The 27,459-nt window shown below is 40.6% G+C and overlaps 1 protein-coding gene across 9 annotated transcripts in view; it reads right to left on the bottom strand.

The window, feature by feature from the left end:
- Positions 1–27,459, bottom strand: part of POLR3B (RNA polymerase III subunit B) — a 124,379-nt gene that overhangs the window by 63,037 nt on the left and 33,883 nt on the right. For all 9 annotated transcript variants that reach the window (XR_005222586.2, XR_005222598.2, XR_005222588.2 and 6 more), the window contains 6 exons: positions 26,640–26,756; positions 23,021–23,155; positions 12,384–12,545; positions 6,200–6,400; positions 3,445–3,607; positions 785–938 (listed from right to left, as the gene is read on the bottom strand). Coding sequence is in view for 5 of the 9 variants with exons in the window: in XM_037880104.2 (XP_037736032.1) it covers positions 785–938; positions 3,445–3,607; positions 6,200–6,400; positions 12,384–12,545; positions 23,021–23,155; positions 26,640–26,756 (932 nt within the window). In the remaining 4 variants the exon portion in view is untranslated. The remainder of the gene's footprint in view (positions 1–784; positions 939–3,444; positions 3,608–6,199; positions 6,401–12,383; positions 12,546–23,020; positions 23,156–26,639; positions 26,757–27,459) is intronic.

The raw sequence follows: 27,459 nt of genomic DNA, 5'->3' as shown, positions 1-27,459 counted from the left end.
TCTCAAGCCAAGAAAGAATTTTCCCACACTGAATAATCATGGGTCATCAAAGGGGGGGGGGGGGGCTGTCTTTTTTAAACAAGGGGGACTGAAGTTTTTAATTCAGAATTTGGGGGGCAGTCTTGAGGCGGGAGGCTGTCCATGAAAACTGGATCCTTCCTATAGCTAGGGGGTATGCTGAGAAACAGTTAAGGCAATAGGCAATTTATATTAGAAAAGAGATTTTTGTCTAATATGGAAGTGTAAAGCCTGACGTTGCATCTTTATGTTTATTTTCTGTGTTACTTGTACATGTTTGCTCTCCCTTATTAGTTGATCTTTGAATCTGTGGTTTTACTATTAAATATTTTGTTGATTTTCACCCCAAGCAGGTCTCTGGTGTCCAAATGGTGTGGAATGTGTATGCCAAAGTAAGCTGGTATCCGGGGGAGGGGGGGGGTGGTGGTGGTTAGGATTAGGGTGGGGGGGGAGGGGGGGGCTCGTTTCACACCTTTGGGATTAACAAATTCGAGAGTAACAATTCAAGTGTCTGGTAATTAAGAACTATGGGAGGACGAATTTGGGGAGTCTTGGGACTGGAGGGATTGTTGGTGTCATCCTGCAAGGAGTAACTAGGCTGCTAAGGACCTAGGGCGTGAGACCGTATGCTCTGGGTAGGCTACTGGTTCAGAGACCTGAGCCATTGCTGCACAGCACAGAGGCCCCCAAGATTACAGGGGCAGGGCAGGCAGTGACAGAATCCCTTAACAGTCTGGCTGGTCCCCCAATCATCACAGAAGTTTACCTGCACAATCTTCCTCCATCAGAGGAAATGTAGACACATCTGTCAGCAAGATTCGTGGAGATTGAAACAAATTCATTGATATAACCTGCTCGCCGCATTAGCCGAAACGTGTGAACTAGTTTTGGATGGTCGCGAATGACACCAAGGATGTTACCTGTTCAAGAAAACGATCATTTTATGATCTATGTTTTGCATGCTTCAAAATTCTCTTCGGTTCAGAGCCGAGCTCCTTCCCTTGTTAAAGGTGACAGGAAATACCTGTAAGGTGAGTCTTCGCTGCAGCTGGGAATGAGCCTCCCAGGCCGGATAGAGAGAGACTTGAGTTAGCTTTGCTTGAGCTAGCGCACTAAAGATAGCAATATGGGCATTGCAGCAAGGGCAGTAGCTCTGGCTAGCTATTTAAACTTGGCTCTAAGAGGGTGCGGGGTTTGGACTCAGGCAGCTAGCCTGAGCCACCACCCGGGCTGCAATGTCCACCCTGTTATCTTTAGTGTGCTACCTTGAGCAGAGCTAGTGAGAGTCTATCTAACTGGGCTTGGAGGCTCACTCCCCACTGCTTGGTAGACATGACGAAAAGCTTAAATTTTTCATCAAGAAGCCAAAACATTTTCAAAGTCAAAACCCCCAAAATATTTTGGTTTTGTCTGAAAATTTTAGGTTTTTCCTCCAACCCCACGACCCGCCAATAAAAAAAAAACACAGCAATTTTTTTCAAGGAACACAGACACCTTCCACAAAAATTTTTGTTTGTTCAAAAATCCACTTTTCCATAGAAAAAGTTTCATTTGAAAATTGTCCACCAACCCTACTAATAGCCTACATTTCTATCAATTTCTCCACAGCATCTTGAACAAAAATGATGTGCTCATTACAGTTTCATTTTAATGAATTGCTATTCAATATGCCTACAAAATTCACCATTGCATGTACAGGTAGGTAAAGCTTCTGAAGACTGGAACTCAAGAGCTCTTTGGCAAGTGTATGGGGGAGGAACTAACCCAGAAATAGTTATGACGACTTATAAGAAAGTAACACCCCCTCCACCCCCCTGATATTTACATTAAGGTAACTGCACACAATAGCACTAGAACGTCCTTTTTAAGACCCAATTCAGCAAATCATTCATATTTAGCAAAGCATTTTAGCATGCAAGTTAACTGCTTTGCTGAATAAGGATGGACTTAAGCATTTTATGTCATCTCTGCAGACAATAGAGTAAAAATTTACTTTTAAAGACCTAGCAGAACTGAGATCATCATAGAACATAAAAAGAAATGGTGCAGGTACTTGGAATTCAGAGTAGTTTATTTATTTTTTTAAATGAACAAACAATAGCTAGAGATTAGTAATGGGATAGGGACCCCTTTTTCTTTGTAGGTCACTGGTTCAAATCGAACATGTGTCAGTGGTCTGCAAGACAAATTTTTAAGTATTGAAAAGATCAAAATTGTAGATTTAATAGTGAAAGTCTTTTGCTTTCACTTAATGTTGTATTTTCTATTTTTAGGAATGTTACTCATCTCTGCAAAAGACATTGCAACCATATTCCACAGAACCAGTGAACTAGGAAAAGTAAAGGTTGAGTCAGCATTTCTGTTATAAAACCCCATTTATAATCTGGGTGAAGTGTAACACGTGCATGGTTCATTAGCCTTTAAAAAAACAAACAAACAAAAAAACACTACTACTACAGAAAAGCAAAGGAAGTCATTTTACTTCTTGAGGAATCTTTTCTGGAGAGAGGACAGGGTACAAAAAACAAAAAAACCTTTTGTTTATCTCCATCTTCTAAACCCTGAATCCAAAATGTAAATGAGGCCTTTTTGCTACCAAAAGAGACCAAATACTGGATGTGTGAAAAGTGGTTACTGATGACAAAGAGCAATTTTATCTCATAACTTTTAATCTGTTAGTATCACAGTGAGACTGATATGATATTAAATGAGAATTTAGACAACAGACTTCAAGTCAATAATGTTTATGTGCATAATATACACATTTTTTTGGAACACATGTCTATCCAATAAGCAAAAAAGAAAGAAGCTGGCCTGTTCTCTGAGGTGAATTTTTGTAACTATCCATGACGGTGTGGGGAGTGGTGAGGGTGGTTGACTAGATGACCTCTTTAGGTCCCCCTTCCAGCCCTACATTTCTATGATTCTAGGATGGGAGTTCTCCCCAACAAAGATAAAAATATTTTTCAAGAGGATAGTAATGCTAACTTTATAAAAAAAAATAAGAATTAGGAATTCAAACCCTGCATAGCATTACATTCCAGACAATATCACAATCTGTGTGGAATTGAAAGTATGTCTGTGTGCATGTTTCATGCAGTACTGTTAGGTACCATCTAAGAGCCCATACTTAAGGATGCCTTAACACAGCCTCCAATTTTGTACCAGAAATTCTGCAGCCACAATTAACGGTGGTCATAATTTTTGGGGCATAAACAACAACTATAGATGAGTTAATGCCATCATTTGGACTGTCAACTCTTTCTGTAGGAGCAGTCAAGATGTCAAAACATTTGCACCTGAAATTGGTACATAAAAAACTGCAACTGCACTTGATTATGATAAAAAAAGATGCTGGACAGTTTTTAAAATTTGGCCCCCTCTATCTGTGTCAAGATGGAGCAAGACTGATGGAAAGTTACATACCATTAAGGAAGACAAGGAACACATTTGGATATGAAAGTTCTTCTCCACATAGTAAGTTTACATCTTCTACTCCAAGGTTACTGGCTAATTTAATAATTGGGCCATCTTCCATATCAGTAGTAATGTGAGTCATCAGAGCTAGGTTTTTAACCAAACCACAAGCCTAAAAAACCAAATATGAACAAGTTATTCCAAAGTACATATTCTGATGTTACAAACTGCACTGTTTTTAATAAAAGGAAAAGGAGGACTTGTGGCACCTTAGAGACTAACAAATTTATTTGAGCATAAACTTTCGTGAGCTACAGCTCACTTCATTGGATGCATTCAGCCACTGAACGCATCCGATGAAGTGAGCTGTAGCTCACGAAAGCTTATGCTCAAATAAATTTGTTAGTCTCTAAGGTGCCACAAATTCTTCTTTTCTTTTTGCGAATACAGACTAACACGGCTGCTACTCTGAAACCTGTTTTTAATATAATTCTGTAAGTATGTACGTGTATTACAGCATAGGTGATAGAAATGAGGTTGGATACAAAATAATTCCCTCTAGGAAAAAATATCTTTCTTCTCAGATTCTTTTATAAGCCAGGAAGTACCTTCTAATCATCACACTGAAATTCCATGTTTTAGAATTCAAAATTGAAGATTTTAAATTTAAAAAGTGTGACTGCAAAGCTGCAGCTATTTTTCAAACTATTACAGTGTAGTAGTGTTAAATGATGTAGAATAAAAGATATGTGCAACTATTTTAATTCCTATTGAGATCAAATTTTATTTTTTAAAAAGGTGCTAAACTTGTAAGGTATAAAATAGATCTTATTTATCTCTCCATGTAAAAGTTACTCTGAAATAGAATAATGCATCATTTAAAGAAATACAATAGAAAAATGACTCCGCATCATTAAAGAATTTGAAAATATGTAATATGTACTTTTAGTAGGCTAGTCTCCAAGCTGAAAATTCATCCATTCTTTTATCTATATGTAAGGCTATTTTTATGACTTAAGATTAGAGTTTCACTGGTAAAATTAGAATTAACCAATGTGACAATAACTTGTTAGGATGCCAAATGTATGTTTATATTATTCATTCTAATCAATACAAAAAAAAGTACGGCACTAAAATGGCAGCTTTTAAAGGAATCATAACAAAAGCGGTTTTGTCCATATGAAGGAATCAGCCATCCCATATGCCGTAAAGTAAGCTTTAAGAAAATAAACATATTAAATTATGTAACACTTGGACATTTCAGCAAATCACTTCACCCATTTAATGCAAATGGTTCATCTTGCTTATCTTCTAGTGCTGGAAAGTCCAGGGCTCCCATCAAGCATTGTATCAGAACAAATTCACTCCCAGTGTCAATTGTTCGGTGAGACAGTTTTATGATTTTGTTGCATTAAGAATTTGAAGAAAATTTTCTTCATTAACTACAGCAGTTTCTGTAATATTCACAAATTATTTACAATAACCTCTTCTCTGAAAGTCTAAGGCTCAGGCTGACATGGCAATCTCACAGTAGTAAGACACATTCATTTACAGTATAAAGGAATAAGAGTTTAAGACCCTTTGGACCCTTCAGCCCTGGCTGGTAGAGGGAGCAAGATGAGCTTCCGGAGAGAAGGCGGTGCCTGATATCATTCTGTTGCAAATCCAGATGAAGAGCTCCATACAGAGTCCCATCCAGCTCACCTCAGCCAAAACGACGTCTGTCATAACAAGGAATGGGGAGTGCAATTAGAGAGGACTGGGTTGGGAATCAGACTGCAAATCCCCATGTACCTTAGCTCTTCACTTGAGCTGGAAGGATAGACAACAGTGTCTCTGAACATGCCCCCTTCCACCATTTTTTTTTTAAAATTATGACAGTGGTACTTAGAGGCAGCAGCCAAGATCCGGAGCTCCATTGTGCAATGTGCTGTACACACATAGAAAGAAACAGTCCCTGCTCCACAGAGCTTAACATCTAAAGAGGTAAAACAAATAATTATTCCCATTTTACAGACTGGGAACCAACGCACAGAAAGAGTCAATGACTTGCTCCAGGTCTCACAGAAAGTCCGCGGCAGAGGTGGGGATTGGTGCTTACTTGCAGCTCCAACTTGTGAATTTTAAAAGGGAAAAAGTTACCAATCTCCCAAGGGTAGTCTGCCAAATCTAGGCTGTTAGGTAAGCAGGAAGCTGAGGCTTGGCAAACTGGGAACTCAGTGTTCCCTTGCCCCCTGCAGCAGGAGCTGGGAGAGGGGCTCAGCTAAGCATGGAAAGCACTGGGAAAAGGGAAACTCAGCTATCTGTCCCCCACTCCAGAAGCAAAAGCACCAGCCCCTCCTCCGCTGTGGGAAAGAAAGGGGATAGACCTTGGGGAACAGAGAAGGTGAGAGTATTGGGAAGAAGGAAAGAATGGAGATGACTTTGTGGTCGGGGAAGAAGTAGAGCAGTATAGCAAGAAACTGAACGTCAAGCATCAGCCAAAGACTGCAAAAGATCCTAGAATAGGGCGAAGTAGATAAAACAATGAATTAAGTGCTGATCTCACAGGAGGGTTAAGAGAACTTGTGGTGCTATTGGGAGCTTCATGTGAGTTGTGGAGTCAGCCCTCAGGGTAATGAAGGACAATTTCTCTTCCCTATAACATTGTCAGCAAAGCTGATCCTCTGACAAAGGACTGTCTGGTTCAAAAGAAACTATGCCTGCCACCCTGGGTTTTGGGGGTGAGTGGAAAAGTGAGGGAAATAAAACTCAAGTTCCTTACCTCTCCTTCAGGAGTGTCTGATGGGCAAAGCATACCCCACTGAGATGGCTGAAGAGATCGGGGGCCACTCACTTTTCTTGTCTTTTCAAACTGAGAAGAGATTCTTGTCATCATTCCCAGAGCTGATATATAAGACAAGCGGGACAATACCTGTGTCACACCTTGGCGGTCCATTTTGAATCTTTTCAGTGACCAATTTCCCTACAGAGCAAAGAAAACATGTATGCTGTCAAAATGCTACCATCATTTACCCCTTATCCTGACCACTCATATTCCTTCTAGGGTGGTGACACTCAGACCTCAGTGGTTCAGGAGCAAAATTAGCGATCAACATTATTCAAAAGAGCCACAGGAGTGGGAATTCATTGTTTTATTTACTATTTTTATGTATATATATTATTCTCACAGCAAAATAACTGACCCAGTATTATTATTTTATCAACTATAATTGGTTAATAACAGAGTAAAAGCATCCTGATTGGTTAATAATTAAATCACACAGTGTTTTACCATCATGTGCTGCAAAGAGCCACTTGCAGCTCTTGACCCTCCCTCTCAGCATCACTGTTTTAGAGTATTTCTGACAAACCAGTTGAGAATCTCTGCATTGAAGATGCTGTGCATTTTATAAACAACCTTCTACTTCCTTATTTGCATCTAAAAATATTCCCCAGGTTGGGTTCTAAATTGCATAGTATATCCCCACAGCTCCCATTGGCTGGGAACAGCGAACTGTGGCCACTGGGAGCTGCGGACGGACAATGTAAACAAACCGTCTCGCGGCCCGCCAGCGGATTACCCTGACGGGTTGTGTGTGGTCTGCAGGGCACAGGTTGTTCACCAATGTCCTAGAGACTGTTCCAAAACTGGGGGCGTAGCACTGATCCTGTGGAACTGCGACATTGTACCAAACAGAATTTGTTCTGTTTTTACCAGGAACATTCCAGGAGAATGAACATTCAGCGTGACTGAGTGCTTGGATTGAAGAGGAAAGTCAAATGGGCGTAGACACCATCAAAGCTGTTCTTTTGCTCGACTGAATATTAAACCCTTGTTCCATGTCATATGATAAACTCATTCAGAACACTAAGATACTGGGGGGGGAGAGTGGGGGGTAGGAAAGAAATCCTCCACCTTGGCAAATATGCACATGTTGCTGTCAAGTCGGAAGCTGACAACAACAACACCAGGACATTTTTTTTTTTTTTTTTTTTAAAAGAAGCGTACTTTTTTCCTTTATAGGAGTCTTTTAAACACTTAAAAAAAGAAGGGAAAAAAACAAAACAAAACAAAAAAGCCAACCCAACACCACGGAAGTGTCTCAGTTTTTAATTTTGAAAATATGGTGACCTTTGCTATAACCATGTAGAAAAAACACCTTACCACTAATTCAACTATGTGCAAGTTACTTTTGTCTGAAGACACCAATGATCTAAATTTACAACCTGAGCTAGCTCTGCCAAAAATTACCCCAGAATTAGGATAGGTCAGGACTACAAAACATGCAATCCCTCTCAGGTAAAACAGACCAATTTCTTAATCTCTGGCAAGAGTATCACTCGTAATACCTCAGAGAGGGATGTCGCTGGAAGCAAACATCAAATAGAGTTTGAGCTAGCTGATACACTTCCCTCTGGTTGTGACTACCACACTTAGATTGAACAGCTTGGGTCATGTTGGCATCAGTGGCAACGGCTGTCCTGCATTGGGCTAACTGCTCTTTCCTGACTCACCACGTACTTGTTGCATTTCCACTTCTTTTCAGTCTGTTAGGGTATGTCTACACAACAGCTGGGAGGTGAGAGTCTCAGCTTGGGTAGAGCTAGCACACTAAAAATAGTGTGTCCACAACAGCATGGGCAGTGGCTTGGACTCACTGCCAGAGTACTATCCTGCCCAACCCCTGCCACACTGCTATTTATAGGCACTAGCTTGAGCTGAGCTAGCGTATGTATGTCTACCTGAGCTGGGAATTACATCTCCCAGTTGATGTGTAGTCATACCCTCAAGTGGGGAGAAATTCTTGTTCATGTTTGAGTGGGAAGGGACCCAGTGATCCAGCATGAATTTTTGCAATGGTGTCAAATAGGACTTGGAAAGATCTATGGGGACAAGACACCCACACTTCATAGTCTGAGCAGATTATGTACAGTTGATTCCTTTGTCATCTGTGTTTGACTCACTAGATCTCTTGGCCTCCAAGAATTCTTCCTAGGGAAGAAACGTGTTGTCTTTGTTGATATATAACAGTACTTGCTGGTGAATTTTAACTGTGACCACATTTTCCTTGCAGCTGACCAAGAATCGGTGAATTAACAGAAGTTTTATCTTGGTCTCCATAATCAGCTCCAAGTCCCTCCTGCATTTGGCTTGATGAGAATGTTATCCCAGATAGGTCAAAATAGATACCAACGGCGTAGAGGTCTACACTTTCTTAAACCCTCTGCAGGCAGAAAAGAGTCCAATCAGACATGTCTTGTATTGATACGTTCTGTCATAATAGAAGCAGAGGAATCTCAACTGTGATTTTCATATAGGCTTTGTCAAGTCTATCAACATCATGATATCCTCGGGATTACTGCAGCTATGGAATGGAATGTCTTTATGGAAATTCAAATACTTAATATTTTGCTAAGGAACTTCAAGCCCAATATTGCTCTGATTTCTTGGGGACAACAAAGATAGATTACCAAGAGCCTGCTTTGTTCCCCTGTTGGACAGACTCCAACATCTCTATTGACATTAGATATTCTGTGGCACAGAACAGATTGCAGCATTTCTGCAAGTTTATGGATTTGGGAGACTATATGAAACTGTTGTTAAATTCAACATAAGTTCCAGGACATAATCTCTGCGGGGAGTTTCCAGAATCTACTTGTTGGATATAGCATGTTCCATTCCATTTTGAAAAGAAAGATTCCACCACTAATTAGGTAGGTCTGTTTACCCTGGCTGTCATCACGCAGTCTGCTGTAGGACTAGCTGGTTGGAAATATGGCATACATATCCTTCTCTGCTGTATCTTCCTCAGGATTGCCCTCTGTTGAAACATGTGTCCTTTCTGGGGAACTCTTTCAGTAGATGCTAGCAAAAGAAATTCTTTACTTAGTTTAGGACCTAGTTCCCTGAAATCATTTCAGTGTGTGGTTTGTTGGGCTTCTTAAAGTTAGAGTTGTTACTATGTTATTCATTTTCTCACTGTCCAGAAGATTGAGCCAAACCTTGTGGCTACTTTGCCTACATACCTCCGAAGTGCAAAGCTATTGTCCTGGCTGTGATGAAGGACATGGCCAGGACACTTGGTGATCAGACAGTAGATTATTTTGTCTTTTGGGACCTTAGTTCAGTTCCTTAATTTAGACAATGGCTGCCCTGGAGAAGCATGTGGAAACTGATGAAGCTTGAAGTGGGGCACAATCTTACAATCCATAAGGTCCTTGTGGAGGAAATCCTCCTTCATCAGGAGTGAAGTCTTGGATGTGGGCCACCACTGCTACGTCTACTTTGAGTAGAAAAAAGGAGCAACATTTTCCTTCCGACGTGCACGGAACTTGCCGTATTGCTACTAGGCAATCCTTTTCTAGATGCTCCTAGTCTCTGAATGAGGTTTTCCACAGAGACATGAATGGCATGGCATGGTACTTTGGGCAATACAGAAGCCACATTGTGGCTACAGGATTCAACTCCTCAATCTCAGTTTAGCCTGTGTGTCACAGACTTGAACATCTCAGGCAGGAAGAAATACCCCTGTGTTTCTTTAGCAGACTCTTATTCAGAAAACACCCTCTCCTCACCAAATGAGCTGTATGAGGAGCAAAACCTTACTGAGGAAAGGGTGACTGCATATGTTCCACCTTTTGGCTTCCTTAAGCCTTTGGCCATTTAGAATGCATGCATTTCTTCCTCACTCTTTCTATGACAGAGAGGAAGAAGAGTCCCATTGACTCAACCTCAGATTCTGGTCACTCTGACTAATCCAGTCACTACTTGTTCTTCTCCAGGATCTCATCTTGATAGCCCGCTCTGTGTATTCTTGCTCTTCATCCTCACCTGAGCTGGAGAAGAATAATTCTCTCGGCAGACACTTAGATGAAGGAGAAGCAGCCTAGTTTGAAGAGTCGCATGGACCTTTAGAAACTATGCAAACTTAACGCTGTCCAGAAAAATGAGTGGCAGGTGACAGTGTGTAAATGTAGATGAAACAGTACAGCAATAACATTCCTGTAACAAACAGGAAAAGTATGGTCTTTCAGAGTAAAGAGACTCCTGGTTAAGACATATTTTTTAATTGTCCCAACAGCTTGCAAACACAGACACAGAAATGTGTTAAGCCTGTAAAATTATTGCATGTTCCACTTACTCCCCAACTCCCTCTTTTATTTTTGGGAAACAAAATATAAAGTCTGTAGTAAGCATCATTGAATACCACGTAGATGACCTAAGCAGGAATGCTATGGCTTCTTCTACATGCTGTGGGTGTAATTACGAATCTGCTGAGCTATTCCATATTCTCAGGGACTATCCTTAAAAACTTTCTGGTGAGATTTGTTCTACTATAACACCAGTCTTGGAAACAGAACTTGTTTAGTTTCCTGAAGAGTATACATTGAGCATTATTCCTGGGAAATTATTTTCAATGGTTCAGAGCAGATGGCTTTTAATTGCTTGTGTGGTAGTGGAAAAAAAAAAAGTCTTAAGACAGTGGAAGGAGGAAGAATTTATAGTATATACTGAATAGTTGGCAGATTTATCTCTGTCAGCCCAAATGCAAAAACTGGCATCTGCTAGAAGAAGCCACTAGGATGTAGAAGACAGATCTGTGAGTCTTTTTTAGTTATTTGCATTACAAGATTTAACTATATTTGGTAAACTCAAAATTAAATACAAGATGAGCTTTATAATTGGAATCTGCTAGTTACAGACTAAGATGTTTTTGCATGTGATTAGTAGTGCCAATTTTGTTTTTAAAACTGAAGAAAAACTCAACCTGATTCTAAGCAGAAAAAAAAGATCAAGACTTCCAAAGATTGTGCAATATGTATTGAAATTTATTTTTTAATTGTTAACTGTGGACTACTTTGAGTTAATCTATTTTAAAAAACAGAATTAGTTAGTTCAAGAATTTCAAATGCTTCACTACAGTTAGCTAAACCTCAGTGTCCCTCATAGCAACCTCATTTTACAGTTGGGTAAACTGAGGTTCAGATCTGGAGTTGCATCATTATGCTTTGGCAAAAATAAAAATTACCCACTTGGATTTTGTTGAGATGGAAAACAGCACGAAACTAGAGATCAAAACACCCTAAGAAGTTTATAAAATTGATCTCGTTACCAGCTTTCACCAGTTCCTCTATGCAACTCTAAATTGTTCAGAACTTCTGAGTTGTACATCTGAACAAGGTTCACCTCTGACCCCAGGTCCTTTTAGCCAACAGGAAACAGATACATGGGCTCCAGAGTAACCCACATGTACGCACTGAAAATTAATTCTTTAGTTGTTGGACAAATGGTATTTTAAAAGCACCTAGCAGTTTGCCCAGTGTTACATGATAAGTCAATATCAGACAGAAACAGAACACAGAAGTCCTAGTCCCCTGGTACAACCAGTAGACTGCATCATTACTCTTAATTGCAAACACCTGTGAACAAAAAGAAGCATGGTCCCTTTAAAAGATCCAGACCTATAGCAGATCCTCTGTTTTACTCAATTTACAAACTAGAGCTGGTTGAAAAGTTGAGTTTTTGAAACTGACTGACATTTTTTTGCAAAAAAAGTCAAAGTTTTTTCTGTGTTTTTCAACCAGCTCCATCACAAATATTGCAGTTTGACATCAGATAAATCTAGGTGCCAGGTACTCACCATGAATACTGATGTAAACAAAATATTTTTTTGACAATTTAAAATGTCTTAGTTCTCACTGTTATTTCAGTAGGACTTCAAAGTAGTATACATTGATATAAATGTATTATGTTGATCATTATCTCCCTCTTAGTGAGTTCTTCGAGCTTTATTCATGACAGTTTTATCACTTGAATCTATAAAGAATAATAATAGCTTTGTTTTCATGATCAAAGATACTGGCACCACCAGGACAAAAATAACTCACCCCATTCATCTCAGCCACCACCCCCCTTTCAGGCTGATGAGAAACCCCACCAAGCAGCAATAAAACATAGTACTTACAGTAGAGATGGCATTTACCATGCCATTGGTGATCTGATCTTGACGCATATGCTTCACTACATCAAACTGGGCTGCTCTCTGCTTTGGAATGACCTGATCAGCAATCTTCTTCATTTCAGAGTTAAATTTTTTGAACAAATCTTCAAAGAGAAGGGAAAGAAGCTGCAAACACAAAACAACTGGATTTAGAGTGAATAGTGAGTGACTTTTCTTCTTTTGACAGACCAAAAGTGATGCATTTTAGGTCACCAATGCTTACTAATGTCATCTTACTAAACGGAATAAAAACTGTATATTCAGTACCTAACTTTCTGGTGAGAAGGCAAACAGAAGACCAGATTAGAAATAATTTCAAATCAACAAATGGCCCAGAACACCTACTCTTTTCTTATTTATCTGAGGCTTTCTTCTTCACCATACTTCTCTTTTCAAAATTCTGAGGCTGCACTAGCCATTTATTGATTAAAATCCTTTTTCAACCTGGTAACATTGTATCTCATTTGATCAGCCACCACTAAGGTGTGATTCTCCTGATCTCCTGACAACTACTTTTCAAGATTTAAAACTATGGCTATACAGAAATTTGACTGCCTTAACATTCAGCCCCAGACTCCGCTGCATAAGCAGGCATCCTCAGAGAGGGTGGGGAAAAAAAAAGACCCTCTTAGGGATTCTACTTGTACAAACAGCAGGGCCTTTTTCCTCCCCTCTCCCTCCCTCTGAAGGATGCCTCGGGAGCAGGGAAGAATGATGCTGTTGCGTGGAGCACTTTTAGAAAGAATCCTAACAATATAGATTTTGGGGGTGGTGCAGGGCTGGCATGGTCAGAATGAGGCAGGGAGGGGCAGCAGACAGTTACCACAACTATTGCAGAAAAGAGTTGGGACAAGTTCTTTCCTTTCAGTGACTCCAGGCCAGCTGCCAGGAACTGCCTGCTTCCCCTCTGGCTGCAGCTGAAACTCCTTTCCCCCATTTCTGACAGGGTAGATCTGAGATGATCGAGATTGGTACTCTGATGTACATCTAACCTCCTGTTATTCTGTAAGCTACCTAGCCTTGCAGCCATGGTCAACTGATCCGCAATTTATGCAAGTCTCCGCCTAATTTCATATTTATTGTCTATATTCAAGTAGCTCCTGCAATGTGCCAAACCCTGTCCACCCACAGAAAGATATAATCACTAAAATGAAGAGCTTACAGGTGGGTACACGAGTTACCTACAAAGGGGATTGGGATAAAACGCCATGGTATAAAAGTAACTATTCAGCACTGCTGCTATTTATTGGTTCCAAAACCCCTCCTCTTCTTCATATATGCTCTCCACGTATTTTAACATTATACAGTGATTTCTTCTGCCTTTTGTCTGTTATGGAGATGTCCTCCATGCTCTAAAGGGTTTTTTTTTTTTTTTTTTGCTCTGCTATTTGATTGTTTTCACTGCTTTCCCAACCTCCTCCAGTAAACACTAGTGCTTTCCCAAAATACTTAAATTTGCATTAAATGATGCACTGTCAATGTTTACAACGATTAGTTTTTCAAACAAGCAGTATAAATTCTAAAACTTGACAATCCTATTCTGAGATTCTGTTTTACAGCAACTCGAATGTCAGAAAGACTAAAAATGCACTAGCTACTGAATGCCAAAAATGGTAGTTCCCAGCATACAAAGCATTGTAGTGTTGAATAAACTGGGTAATCAGCAAGCACAGCTAAGACATTCTGGAGTCTACTGCATAATTTAATTTGTGTGTGTGAAGAATGAAACTGAATTATAACTGTCACCTCTGAACTGCACATAATGTCACTGTCTCCTCCCCTGCAAGCACAGAGCCAGTCACTCACTTCTCTCCCAACACGAAGGGCCACCCATTCTCATCTGCCATCTTTCCACCAACATGCTCCAGCTAGGCTGCCCAAAGCAAATGATCTATGCACAGTCAAAAGCCACTGGAAATCATAACATCTGAAATCAACATTGTCAGACCTCCATTTTGCTGACATCTTAGATGAATCACACAAAAAAACAGAAGCATGAAAACTTCAGAAAGTCATTTGAATTCACAACTATGAGGTGGTCTAACTTACAGGTTATCATTTCAACAAGGAGTCTAAAGACTAGTAGCTTTCACAACAGCAGCCTGAGTGATTTGAATACGGCTGTGCTTCAGGAGTACCAGGACATTTAATAAAATCTCTCTCTCTTTGGAATCAATGTGAATTTTTTTTATTTTTTTTTTTGTTTCCAATTAAAAGTGATCTTCCTGAAACAGCTGAGTTCTCCCAAAGCACAACTCAAGCAGCTGAGGACAAGCTTGTTACAAGCTTTAGGATCCTGTGAGATCCTAATGCTTAACCCTATGCCTTCTCCCATTGAAATACAGGGCAAGACTCCCACCAGGCTTTAAAGACAGCAGGATTGGGCACCCTAAACTAAACTCTTCAGGGCAGGGAGAACATTTTCTTATATCTATAAAGCACTATGTAAGCCAATAATACTAAATAAATAATTCTATATGTTAAATGCAAAATCACTTAGATTTAAACTTAGCACCTAAGGTTGAAAATTTAAATAACCTGAAGTAGTAAATAAAGTTAAGGTTCCTACATCACCGTACAACTACATCTCTTAGCAGTCACTCTTTCCCCTTTACTACTGAGTTTCAATATACACATGTGAAGTATTTACTTAAACTTTCCTTTTGAATATCCAATTTCTCTATTTGATTGTGTTTCAGGGAAGAGGTCTTCCTCCCATCTTGGTCACCATATATAAAAGGTCTCAGAGGGTATGTCTACACCAGCAGTTCTCGAACTGTGGGTCGGGACCCCAAAGCGGGTCAGGACCCTGTTTTAATGGGGTCGCCAAAGGCTGGTATTAGCCTTGCTGGGGCCCAGGGCCAAAGCCCGAGCCCTACTGTCCAGGGCTGAAGCCCAAGGGCTTCAGCACTGAGTGTGTGTGTGTGTGGGGGGGGAGGAGGGCCCTCAGGTTACAGGACTGAAGCCCTTGGTTCCCCCACCCCCAAGAATGGTTGGGGCTCTGGCCCCCCTGCCTGGGGCGGCAGGGCTCAGACAGGCTCAGGATTCAGTCCTCCCTCTTGGGGTCATGTAGCAATACTGGTTGTCAGAAGGGGGCTGCGATGTAATGAAGTTTGAGAACCCCTGGTCTACACTGCAATCAAAGACCTGAGGCATGGCCACAGCTGGCTTGGGTCAGCTGACTCAGGCTTGCGGGGCTCAGGCAGCTGGGCTATACAACTAGTGCAGATGAGCAGGCTCAGGCTAGAGCCCATGCTCTAAGAGCCCATGCTCTAAGACCCCACACAGTGAGGAGTCTTGAGCCGAGGTTCCAGCACGAGCATCTACACTGTAGTTTTACAGCCCTGTAGCCAGAGCTCTGTGAGTCCAAGTCAGCTGACCTGGGCTTTGAGACTCGGCGCCATGGGTTTTTTACTGCAGTGCAGACGTACGCCTAGGGAGATAAATTCTGAACACCATAGGCTAAAGAAACATCTCTATGTCTTGCCCTGTAGACCCAGCAAGTGTGTTCTCTGCAGTGGAGGAATGCTTATGATATTACCTTCTGAGATCATCCAAACTACTTCACCTGCAGTCCTGAGAAAAACAGGGGTCTTGCTGGGATTTGTATCTCTTTTCTGTGTACTTGCTTACAGAGGGTCAGACATAGTCTGGATAAGAATTTTCAGCCACACCCTTTCCATGGAAAGGCGTGTTAACTTTTCCCAGTAATGCAATTTGTATAGGCACTACTCTTGTTTATGACATGATACCCTCTTACCAACAACATGCCTTTGTTACCATATGGCCCTATCAGGCCCTCCTAGCGGCACCCTGAGACGGGCCATCATCACTTGCAGCTTGTTCAAGCAACCCTGAGTACTATTTATTTATTTATACATTTAGAGAGGCTGGCAATGTGTACTCCCCGAGGGAAGCGCTGAACCTACCAGCAGTAGAGTCAGTTCTTTGCCATTGCCTTCCCCAGCCAGAAAGGGATACGGACCGGGCTGCTGACAGTTATTTGTCAAAACTGTTTTGATGCAAAATTGGGTCTTTCACTAAATGAAATTTTGTACGAGATGTGTCTTTCGGCTGGGAAAACATTCGGTTTTTCAATGAAAAGTCAAAATTTCTCACAGAAAACAAAAAGTGTTTTCTGATGAGCTTTAGAGAGGGATACAAAAAGGACCCCAACACCTCCAATATCTCAGCAAACATTTCTGGCCTAAACTCAAATCAGAGAAGACTGTTTTTGTTCACTCCACATCTTATCCTGCATCCAGAGAAGCAAACAACTCAGCTCAGATCCATCTGATGCATAAAAGTAATAAAAATTTCCTCACAATGGAAGGGGCATTATTCCACCTGAGCAAAGGCAGCTTGGATTAACTAAACTGGTGACGACTGCAAGCAAATTCGCTGACTGAGATTTTGTGGATGCTAGGGCCGAGACCAAAATTCGTGTATCCTGCACAGCCACCACATCACAGGTTTTAAAAAAAACTAACAGAGTCATGGTGACATTCTTGCCAAGAGTGCTTTAGCCACCTTCCCTCACACTTCATTCATTATGGGTCATCCGTAAATCAACATGACTTGTATGAAGACAAAGCCAGTAGACAGGGCATGGCCAACATGGAGCAGCTATGTCATAATTTTATGAATGCTGCACATGACCTAGCTATTGAGACAGAGAGTGGCACTACATTGGTTTAGCGCAGGGGTTCTCAAACTTCATTGCACCGCAACCCCTTCTGACAGCAAAAATTACTACACGACCCCAGGAGGGGGACCAATGCCCAAGCACGCCCGAGCCCCACCCCTGGGGTGGGCAGGCCAAAGCCCAAGCCCCACTGCCCTGGGCGGGGTGGACCAAAGCTGAAGCCCAAGGGCTTCAGTTCCAGGCATGGGGCCTGTAACATGAGCCTAGATGCCCCGGGCTGAACCCGTCAGGCTTCAGCTTTAGCCCCGGGTGGTGGGGCTTGGGTTTCAACTTCACCCCAGCAAGTCTAAGCCAGCCCTGGTGACCCCATTAAAATGGGGTCCTGACCCACAGTTTGAGAACCACTGGTTTAGTGGAATGTTTATTATATGCCTATATTGCTTTAATTGCATGAGGGCTGACACCAGGAAGAAGACAGTAGCTCCCAGATTAAAACATCCCAGCACACACTTGAAAGACAACAGGAAAGCTCTTAGTTAAAGTATCCTACATCCTATATCCAATGAAGTTGCAAGACTTGTTCTGCCAGCGCTGAGAGTTAACAGATCAAAGGGCTATAAACAGGTAAAATGACTTGGTCCCTCTAGGGATAAGGTGGGTGGCAATTAAAAACCTGAGCAGGATTTAGAGAGACACTTCCTGAAGCAAAGATGCTGAACTGGGTTATGAGTTTAGGGAACAGACTGCCATCCAGACCCTAAAGGTCTTGGGATGTCTGTAACAAGTTTAGACCTACCAGTTTCCCCTCGTGGAAGGGGAAGAGACTTCTGGTAGGCTAGAGATGCATATAGCATGCTTATCGTTTTAAGATCTTTTTTCTCTGAAATGCTTTGGTTCTAAACAGACAATACCTTGTTTTAAGATGGCTGTCTGGTCACTGGACACCACTGGTCATAGCTCCCGGAAAGAAGAAAATTGCAGGTACTGAATCTAAATTGGACCTGCTGAGGTAATCACGGTTAGCACCAGGGGAATATAGCCCAACACCATCTGACAGTGTGAGAATCCTGTGATTCTACCTCGAGAAAGCAGACAGCTCAAGGCCTGAGATCAGGGGTGGGGGAGGTGGGCAGGGGCAGAAGGGATGCATTCAAAGAGACCAGGACAGGCCAGAGGTGCAATTAGCTTGGTAATTTACAGAAGGCAGCTAGATGTTATCCTATCAACAGCAGAGGCTATATATATATAAAAAGTAAAACCATACTAAACTCTTGACAAAGTGGTCTGCTGGATAAATATTATCTCTTAAACCCCTCTGGAGGCTTCTAAACAACCTTAACTCTGCGGGGAAATCATGCAATAACCTTGATAAGGACATTTTAGTGTTTGTGGTTCCAGAACAGTTTAAATTAATTTTTAAAGTCATTAGGTTTTTTTCCTTCCTCTTCCCCTCCCCACTTCCACACAGTATCACTACAGAGGCTGTATGAAGCCTCTGCATTATTCTGTTATGAGAACTGGGACCAAAAAAACCCATTTTGACACTGGGTGCAAAATCTCTTAAAGGGCTCACTTTTTATTTATTTTAACTAATTAACAGATTTACTTACAATTTCCCACAAAATTCATTCTATATCCAAAAGAGTAAGTGCTATCATTTTGGGAAGGATACACTATATATTTTTTTAAATACACAAGAAAAAGTTTGAATCTCTGCTTTAAGGGCTTGTCCACACACTGTGGGGGCTACAGCAGCTTAGCAATGGCACCATAGCTATGCTCTTGTAACCACAGATAAACTCCTTCTGTTACTATCGTGAGTTTCTGTCACTGTAGTAACTCTGCCTCCCTGAGCTGCGGTAGCAAGGTGAATGGAAATATTCTTCCATTGACGAAGCTGCATCTACACCAGGGGTTTAGGTTTGCATAGTTACAGCTCTCTGGGGTCGGAGTTTTTCATACCCTTGAGCGCCGTAGGTACATTGACCTAAACCCCGGTGTAGACCAGGCTTTAGTGCAAAACTCACACCTTGACTATGGAGCCACAGCTGGTGCTTCCATAACAACAGTTCCTTTTTGGCTCAAAATCATTCTACTTAATTTTAAAAGTCATACAGACCATACACTCTTAGGGAGGAAAACTTAACTGGAGTCTTCAAAGTTATACCCCTTTACTGAGAATGAAGTGTGAGTGAGAGGGAAACAGTTTTGCAGTTTGTCCCCCTGACAATTCTAATGATCAAGGGGCTTGAGCCAGCGTCCACTGAAGTCAAGAGTATTTCCATTGATGTAAATTCGCTTTTGATCATACCTTAAAATGAATGTCCAGTAAAAACAAAATGTTTTAATTAGCCAACTAGAAAAATATTTTCTGCACTGAACCTGCTGATCTAAAAATAAACACTACAATTCCACTAAAATCTTCCAGTGCCAGGAACTGTAGTGAATATGGACACAAACCAAATCTCTTTTTCTTTGAGGTAAAAAGTTATATCTTAAGTACACCGACTTTACATTTTCCAGCCTGAAAGCCTTACACACTTTGCTAATTTTTGTACTTTCACAGCCTCTCTGTAAGAGCAGTGAATATCTGCAAAACAAAGTCTCACAATAACCACATTATTTAGGTCAAGAGTAAGTGATTAAAAGAAAAGGGATGGAATGCCAGTGATAATATTCAATACATTTCATAGCTAGTCCAAGGCCTTTCAGCCAGCTTAAGACAGGAGCACTAAAGAGCAAATTATATTTAAGAAAAAAATACTGACAGCTCATCAATTGATTGAAAATCCTAAGAAAAAAAATTAATAAAGAAGTTAAGCTGCTGAAATACAGTTTCACCAATTAGCTTAATGTCAGAGAATTCTAATTAGGCGCCTTGAGATTGTTATTTAGTGTTTAAGCCTTTAGAATGCCAAATTCTCCTTTTCACACAAACTGGTTGCAAAATTAAAGACATTAGGCAGCCTTAATTATATTATCAGAACAGCTGGGATTAGGCAATCTCTGAAGTCAAGGCGGTATTCTTTTGTCACAGGGTAGAAATCCCTTGCTTTCCAGGGTGCCGGATTTTGGTGCTGTTCCATATCTCACCCATACAAAGCTAGCTGCATTAGAAACAAAAAAAATTGAGGACAAAGAACAGAGTAATGCTCAGCAAATAATGAACACATTAAGGAAAGAGAAAAGGTAGGTGAAAAGATTAAGCCTGAAATCAGTAGGTTTTGCTAACACCTCTGCTGGCACCTGGCCTACCAAGCCTCTAGTGGCAGAAAGACTAAGAGAAAGCTCTGTAAACCAGCTTGGCTAGTGGATACAACTCTGTTATCTAAAGCTAAAGCACATTTCATACTCCCTTGTCCCATGGGGTGTGAAATTAGTAGCTATTGTTTTCACACATTTTTATAAACACAATGCCTTTTATGTCTTTACATTGTTTAGACCGCTATGTTTTCTTCTTCACACGGGAATGCTCTTTTTTAATTCAAATCTTTAAGCAACAGGATTTTTATTCCAGAAACACAAATTTAGCATTTTAAAAATCTCAGCCCGTTTAGTTACACAAACTTCTGCTAATTGTAAACATTTTAAAACATACTTAAAGAAAAAGTGAAATCTCATCCTATGCTTTATTTTAATTGTTTTAGTCCCCAGGTACAGGTAAATCAAGTTTATGCTGTTAACATGTGTTGGGGTGGGGGAAAGAGGAAAGGGGAGTCAAATGCTCAGCTTCCAAGGATCATTTAGGAAATCCCAAGGGAACTAGAACTACTAAATCAAATGGTACAAATATACGCAATCACTGCACAGCTATCCATGATGAAATAAACTACTATGCATTGCCTTTGTTGTGATGATCTTCTACAGTTAAAAAAAACACTTCCCATTTAATTTAACCAACTTTTAGAGAGAGAAGGTGGGAGAGGTAATATCTTTTATTGGACCACCTTCTGTTGGTCCAGTGAAAGATACTACTTCACCCACCTTGTTTCTCTAATATCCTGGGACCAGCATGGCTACACCACCACTTTAACCAACTATGGCAGTTTTAACATTTGCAACCAGAATGCTTTTGTTTCAGATTGCAGAAAGGTTGTATTTATGTTTTCTGTGATTTGATTACACCAAGGCAAACAATCAACCTTCAATTTATTTAAGTAGGATGGCTATAGTGGCAAATTAATGATTACTTTTACTGGTTACAATACTACAGAACTATAGCAATAATGTTACAAGTTAAGGCTGCAGTGGTGCTTTAATTATAATCTTAAAACATTTGGTCAATTATAATATTCCAGGGGGGAAAATTAGCTTTAGGCTGAAGTCGTTCCATGCTTGTGTAAAATCAGCAAGAATTCTGTTAGGGAGGAAAGTTAGGCAAAGTTTTGTTAGGTGTTTGAAAAAAGGGCATTTGTTACACTAGTTAAAACTTTTTGTTGTTTTATTTGAGCTCTGATAACTTAAGAGAAGTTGTGTGAAAACTGTCACAGATTCATAGATACTAAGGTCAGAAGGGACCATTATGATCATCTAGTCTGACCTCCTGCACAACGCAGGCCACAGAATCTCACCCACCCACTCCTGCAAAAAGCCTCTCACCTATGTCTGAGCTATTGAAGTCCTCAAATCGTGGTTTAAAGACTTCAAGGAGCAGAGATCACATTCATATGTATTTTGGAGATGAAGTTTTTCTATTTTAAAGCATCTTAACTTCAGTGCATTCTCCCAGGATGTCACTGTGGAAAGATACCATGAGATAACTTCTTGAACTGCCATAATAGCTGAGAGTGCTTCAGAAATTTTGTTTCTCTTTTTCTGGCAGATCTTAACTTTGCATTACCTGGTTATCTCACATTTGTTGTTTGTGTTTTTACTCTAAAGCACTTGTAAGGGGTGAGGGTGGGTGGGGATAATGGTAACTTTGAATTTTTGAGGTGTGAGTGTCATGTTCTGGATAGGCATAAAGAGCACAGGGCACTGCTGTGTGCCTACAACCACAAATCCATAAGTAAATGCCGTGTGTGTGTGTGACACAATTTTTCCAGTTTGCCTCATTATGTACATCAGTCTAAATTCTTCATGTATGGTCTAAGAAGATACAGAGGTAGTACAACATAAAAACACGCGCAATCCTTAAATGCTATTATATACCCGAATACATAGTTTTAATTTGTACTGAGTCAAGCAATGAAGTCCAACCTCAATCTAAATTACTTCCTCATCACAACTAAATAATACAATGTAAAATAATGTAAGTTATACTAGGGCCTTGGTAACTAAAGTGGTCAGTGCCCTAAACTGACAGACATATAGACAACACACCCCTTTTATCAGGAGCATGCAAGGACATGCAGCACAGAGTTTGCAGCCCAGAGGGATGGGAGCTAAGGTTGCTTTAAGCCATCTTTGCACCTTCCCAAACTGAGCTGCTCCTGGGGATGGAGAAACCCCCAGCATAACTCAGACAACCCAAGGGGCCTGTCTAAGTTATGGCAGCCTGCTGGGGCAGTTCTAAGAGCTGCAGTACTGCCCCAAATCTCTGCAGGCCTGCAGCACATCCCTGATGTGCCCTCCTGCCTCCGGTCCCAACCCCTACACCACAGCTTGCCAGGGGATCCTCAGAAGACAGCCCTTACAGGGGTCTTCTGCAGTATGTGTCCCAAGAGAGTTCTCCTACAGCCAGACCTGGGGCTATTAGGGCCCCCTTACACTGCTCCAACCCTATTCCCAGGTGTAAAGGGGCAGAGTGAGGGTGAGAATCTTTCTTCAGTGTTTTATATTGTTTAAGACCCAATTTAGGGAAAGCATGCCTATACTTAAGCACATGTTTAAACTTTAGAAAAGCCAAGGAGGAGGAAATCAAACTCGACAGGTTCCCCCACATCTACATTTTTTTTTTTTTTAAATAAAAACAAAACACAAACAAAAATCACACAGCCCCAGAGTGGGGACCCACCTGTCCAGCCAATTCCAATCGCTTGTTTCCATAATAGTCTCTGTCATCTACTTTGTTTTCTCCTTGGGCCAGAATTACCCTGCGGACCATCACTGCTGTGTAGATGCACTTGGCACGGAAATGAAACTCTTTTACCTGTAATCGAAAAGGTTTGAGAAAAATGTTGATATCACAGGATCAAACGTGCAGTTTTGACTCAAAGATCCCCACTTAAATCAGTGGGGAGTTGAGCCTGAGTGAGGACTGTAGAATGGGGCTTGTTTTACATTATGAAAGCCACCAAGAGAAATCTTAAATGTGTTAGGAACATTGAAAGAGAACTTAAAATGAAATAGATTGGAATAAGTATGTACGTCAAATATGTTATGGCAATCCTTTGAATTGATATCGGACATTGTCTAGCTATGAAGAAAAAAGTTTGCAGGAAATGGAATAATTCAATACTGTGGCATTTTGTAAACATAAGCAACTATTACTAATGAAACTTATTTCAACTACACTGGAAATTGAGACACGTTGCCTGCCACACACACACACATACACACTCTCATACAGAGCTTGGCTCATAAAGCAAGTTTCTGTCCCATATCCCACCAATAAACTCAATCCTGAGTTAGGAATCATTATTTTCCACTCTGTTTCAGATCTGTTTCCCAGAGATTTTCAACTGCATCAAGGAATAGCCTTCAAGACTTCACATTTCCATTTAGATTCAGCTTGAACGTTATAGTGTGGGAGGTAATACCAAATCTGCATTTACACCCTTAGAATAGACAGCGAGACTTTATCTTCCAAAAATCACATATTCCCTACCCCCACAATTTGGATAAACTCTCCTTTGAAGTTCCTGCATAACAACTTTCCTGTGTGGAAGGCTGGATGGAGCTCCATTCACAATTTGAGAATGTTGCTCCTTGATCCCCCACTTGTAAGGTTTGAGGTTTTCTAAACTCTCTCTCTCAATCCAATAGCCACAGAATCCTCGTTTTGTTTTAATTAGAAGTGAAGCCGTATGCAACCGATACATTGCCTGGTCATCACTTTAAAAATACTCATAACCGGGAAAATAGATCTTAAAATCTTCATTGGAGAGAGGAGGACTTTTCTGTTCTGTATGTTTTGCAGATTTAGTTTTTAGCTATTATACTAGCAGACATCAATAGATTCCCAGAAGAAACGTATGTTTGAATGTTCCTGTGCCATTTTTTTAAAAGAAGACTAGCAATAAAATAGTGTGTTTAGCAGCCCCCATTCCTCATAACTGTTCTAATATAGGAAGGGCTTTCATGTTCCTTGGTCACTTGTTTTTCTCTACAGAGGAGACCTTTCTCGCAAATACCACTTCACTTGAAAAAAAATTGTTACGTTTGAATATTCACATTCAAATAGACAAATTCTAATTCAGCAACTACTGATTCACAATACAGTTCACCTCATCACACTATTTTAATAAAGTTTAGGCTCTGGCACAGAGCGTGCTTGGAAAAAAAATCCCTGCAAAATCAAGACATGTTTGCTGGAAGACTGTTTATCTCCTCCACTATACTTACTCAACCTTTGCTGAAGTGAGAGGAAAGAGAAAGCTACGGAGACAAAGTTTTATCTTTTACATAACGGAAAAGGATATGATTTCTTCAAACACCTATTTCGCTAGTGAGTTTCCTCCCCTTTAGAAATATATTGTGAATTTATTTATCTTAAAAGTGAATTTTTGTACTCAAATAATACCAGGCTGATAACACTTTCCCCACAGAGGAGCTACAGTGCACATAGATAACTCAAACCTCTCCTCTTGTACTTTAATACTTGCTAGGAATTCTACCTTTAGGGGCAAGAGGTCCGTGTGCTCTACATTCTTGACTTTGCTCCCGATTGCAATGAGTGCTAATTATGGTGATGGACTATAAGGTTGGCTGCTATGAGGAGAGTATACATCCACTTTTCTGTTGAGAAGCCTAGAATGTGTGAATATGGTGACTAAGGTCTCAAAATGCAGACTTCTTTCCTTCTGTTTATCTCAGTAATTATACCACACTCATGAAAGTGGCACTTGAACTGGCATCTGGGGTTGCAGCTTAAGGAAGCAGGACCTCCAGATGGAAAACCCAGTGCTAGGGAATCCACAGAAAAAGTAATTAAAACAACACACAAACCAACCAGTTCAACATTAGGTTTTTCTAGCAGTTCTTTTCAGACAGACCTCTAACGATTTATTCTGGGTTTTTTAGTGTAACCCACACACCTCCTGGGTGTGGTGTTCTGTCCCATCCAGTGGCACTGAGACCACTTAGAGAGACAGGCATATGTCTTTTAGCTGATGCACTAAGCTCCAAAGGTCCCAGGTTCGATCCCGCCCGCCGACGACTGGGGTCTGCTGGCGTTACAAGTGCGGGATCTGGGATTTCAACTGGGAAGTTCCTGAAACTCGGGACGGGCTTCCTCAGCTAGGGGAAGTATGTAACCCACACACCTCCTGGGTATAGTGTTTTGTTCCATCTAGTGGCGGGCGAGCGAGAGATATTAATGAGTTTTCTCTACCGCCTTAGCTAAGAGCCACAGAGTCTGTCGGTATTACATTAGCTTGAATTTTTCCACTTTTGTTTTTGCAATACCTTCATTATGTCTTATATGAAACAGGAAAGTCAAATACTAACATTTTCTAGTCTATACTATTGAAAGTGGATCTCCAGAGACATTGCAGAGGGCATTATCACAAATACGTGTAAGTACTCCCCCTCTGAATCCCTTCTCAATACCCACTTCGGCCATGACACCTATAAGGTATCAGCCAATATTTAACGGGCAACTAGGAAAAGTAGATATTTATATAATTACAAAAACTAATTTAAAAACATTACATTGTGTATAAAAATTGGTATTTGATAGTCTCGTTCCCCCTACTCTTCGTATGTTGCTCATGTTCTTCGATTGCAAACTCTTTGAGACAAGGATTGTGTCAATTTCTATTTGCCCAGCTGCTATCAGAGTTCTAATCCTAACTGGGGCCTTGGGGTCTTCTCTAACATAATTACACATATTTTTACAAAACTTGAAAATTGCATTCTTGGTGAGCATTCCTCCCAATCTTCAGACAATTTCCCTTCTTCACTTTTCATCATTCCACCTGTGTATTAGTTTGCACACTGTATTGGAAAGCTAACAGTAAAAAAAAATAAAAAAAATAAAAAAATCATTGTTTAAATAGATTGAGATCCATCTGTTATACAAGCAGGATCTGTTGCAGATCAGGTTAGAGTTGTTTATAGCAGTCTCTCTCCTAGAGCGTCTGCAAGCTTCAGAGGGCACGTCATTAAATGAGTCTGTCGTAAAGAGAAGAGCTCTACTTAGTGGGCTCTGAAAGTCTCTTAGGTCTCCTGGGCGCTTCACTGTTCTTTTTAAGGTTTTACTGGTCTACTACTATGAGATTAATTCAGAACTCAGTCAAGTTCTAAAACAATTTCAGCAGGCTCTCTTTTGAATGGGAAAGTACAACATGTTACTTAAAAATCTCAGCCATTGCATTAGAAGTCTTACTCTCTAATAGGATTCATACTAGTGGAAAACTTGTGTTTCACCCCCCAAAATAACATTTTTTCAAGTTAAGGGAAACACTACATACAGGAACATGTGTCAGGATGGTTGATGCTAGCAGCTCTCGTGCTTCCTCCATCTTCGTTTTCTTTGGGCCTCCCCACATCCTCTGCCTTCGTACCTTGTTTCCTATGTACTTTAATGCCTGTCAAGCAAGTACCACAGATGTGTTTAGTACTAAGAATGTCATCTATACATGTACACACATTTTTCATAATCATTGCAGTTTAGTTAGTTGTCAGTGGCATAGCTACAAAGTCAAGTCACAGAAGTGAAAAACACCACATATTTTTAAATAATACCTTTCATTCATGAGCATCACAGAAAGCTTCGTAGGTGATCAACTTAATATACATAACTGACAAATAAATAACATACTGTACATTTCAATATTATACATAGGTAACATCTGTGGATGAATAGGGAATGGTGAAAAGGTATAAGTGCCACAATATAAGGAAAATAAACCATCATGGGGACATGAGAAGCACGGCTCCACGTGCCAAAGACATGAATTCCTCCCAATTCACTTTTCATCTCCAACTCCTTCTTGTCTAGTCTGACAGTTTCATCCAGGTTAACATAGTAATTGCATGTATCCAGAGAAAATTACAAGTAAGATTTATTTCCTTTCCTGTAGTAACCACATCTATTTATGTATACATGGCTCTTATTACCGTAGTAGAAAAGCACCTGCTAATCCATTCATGGATTTTATCCTCACACTGCCCCTGTACGAAGGGAGCTATCACCCCCATTTTTACAGAACTTGGGCTCAGGGCAGATTGAGTGATTTACTCAAGATCACACAAGGAGTCACGGCAAAGCCAGGAATTGAACCCAGGTCT

Source organism: Chelonia mydas, chromosome 1, assembly GCF_015237465.2.
Source record: "Chelonia mydas isolate rCheMyd1 chromosome 1, rCheMyd1.pri.v2, whole genome shotgun sequence".
Taxonomy (NCBI): domain Eukaryota; kingdom Metazoa; phylum Chordata; order Testudines; family Cheloniidae; genus Chelonia; species Chelonia mydas.
This window is presented reverse-complemented; position numbering and strand designations above follow the sequence as displayed.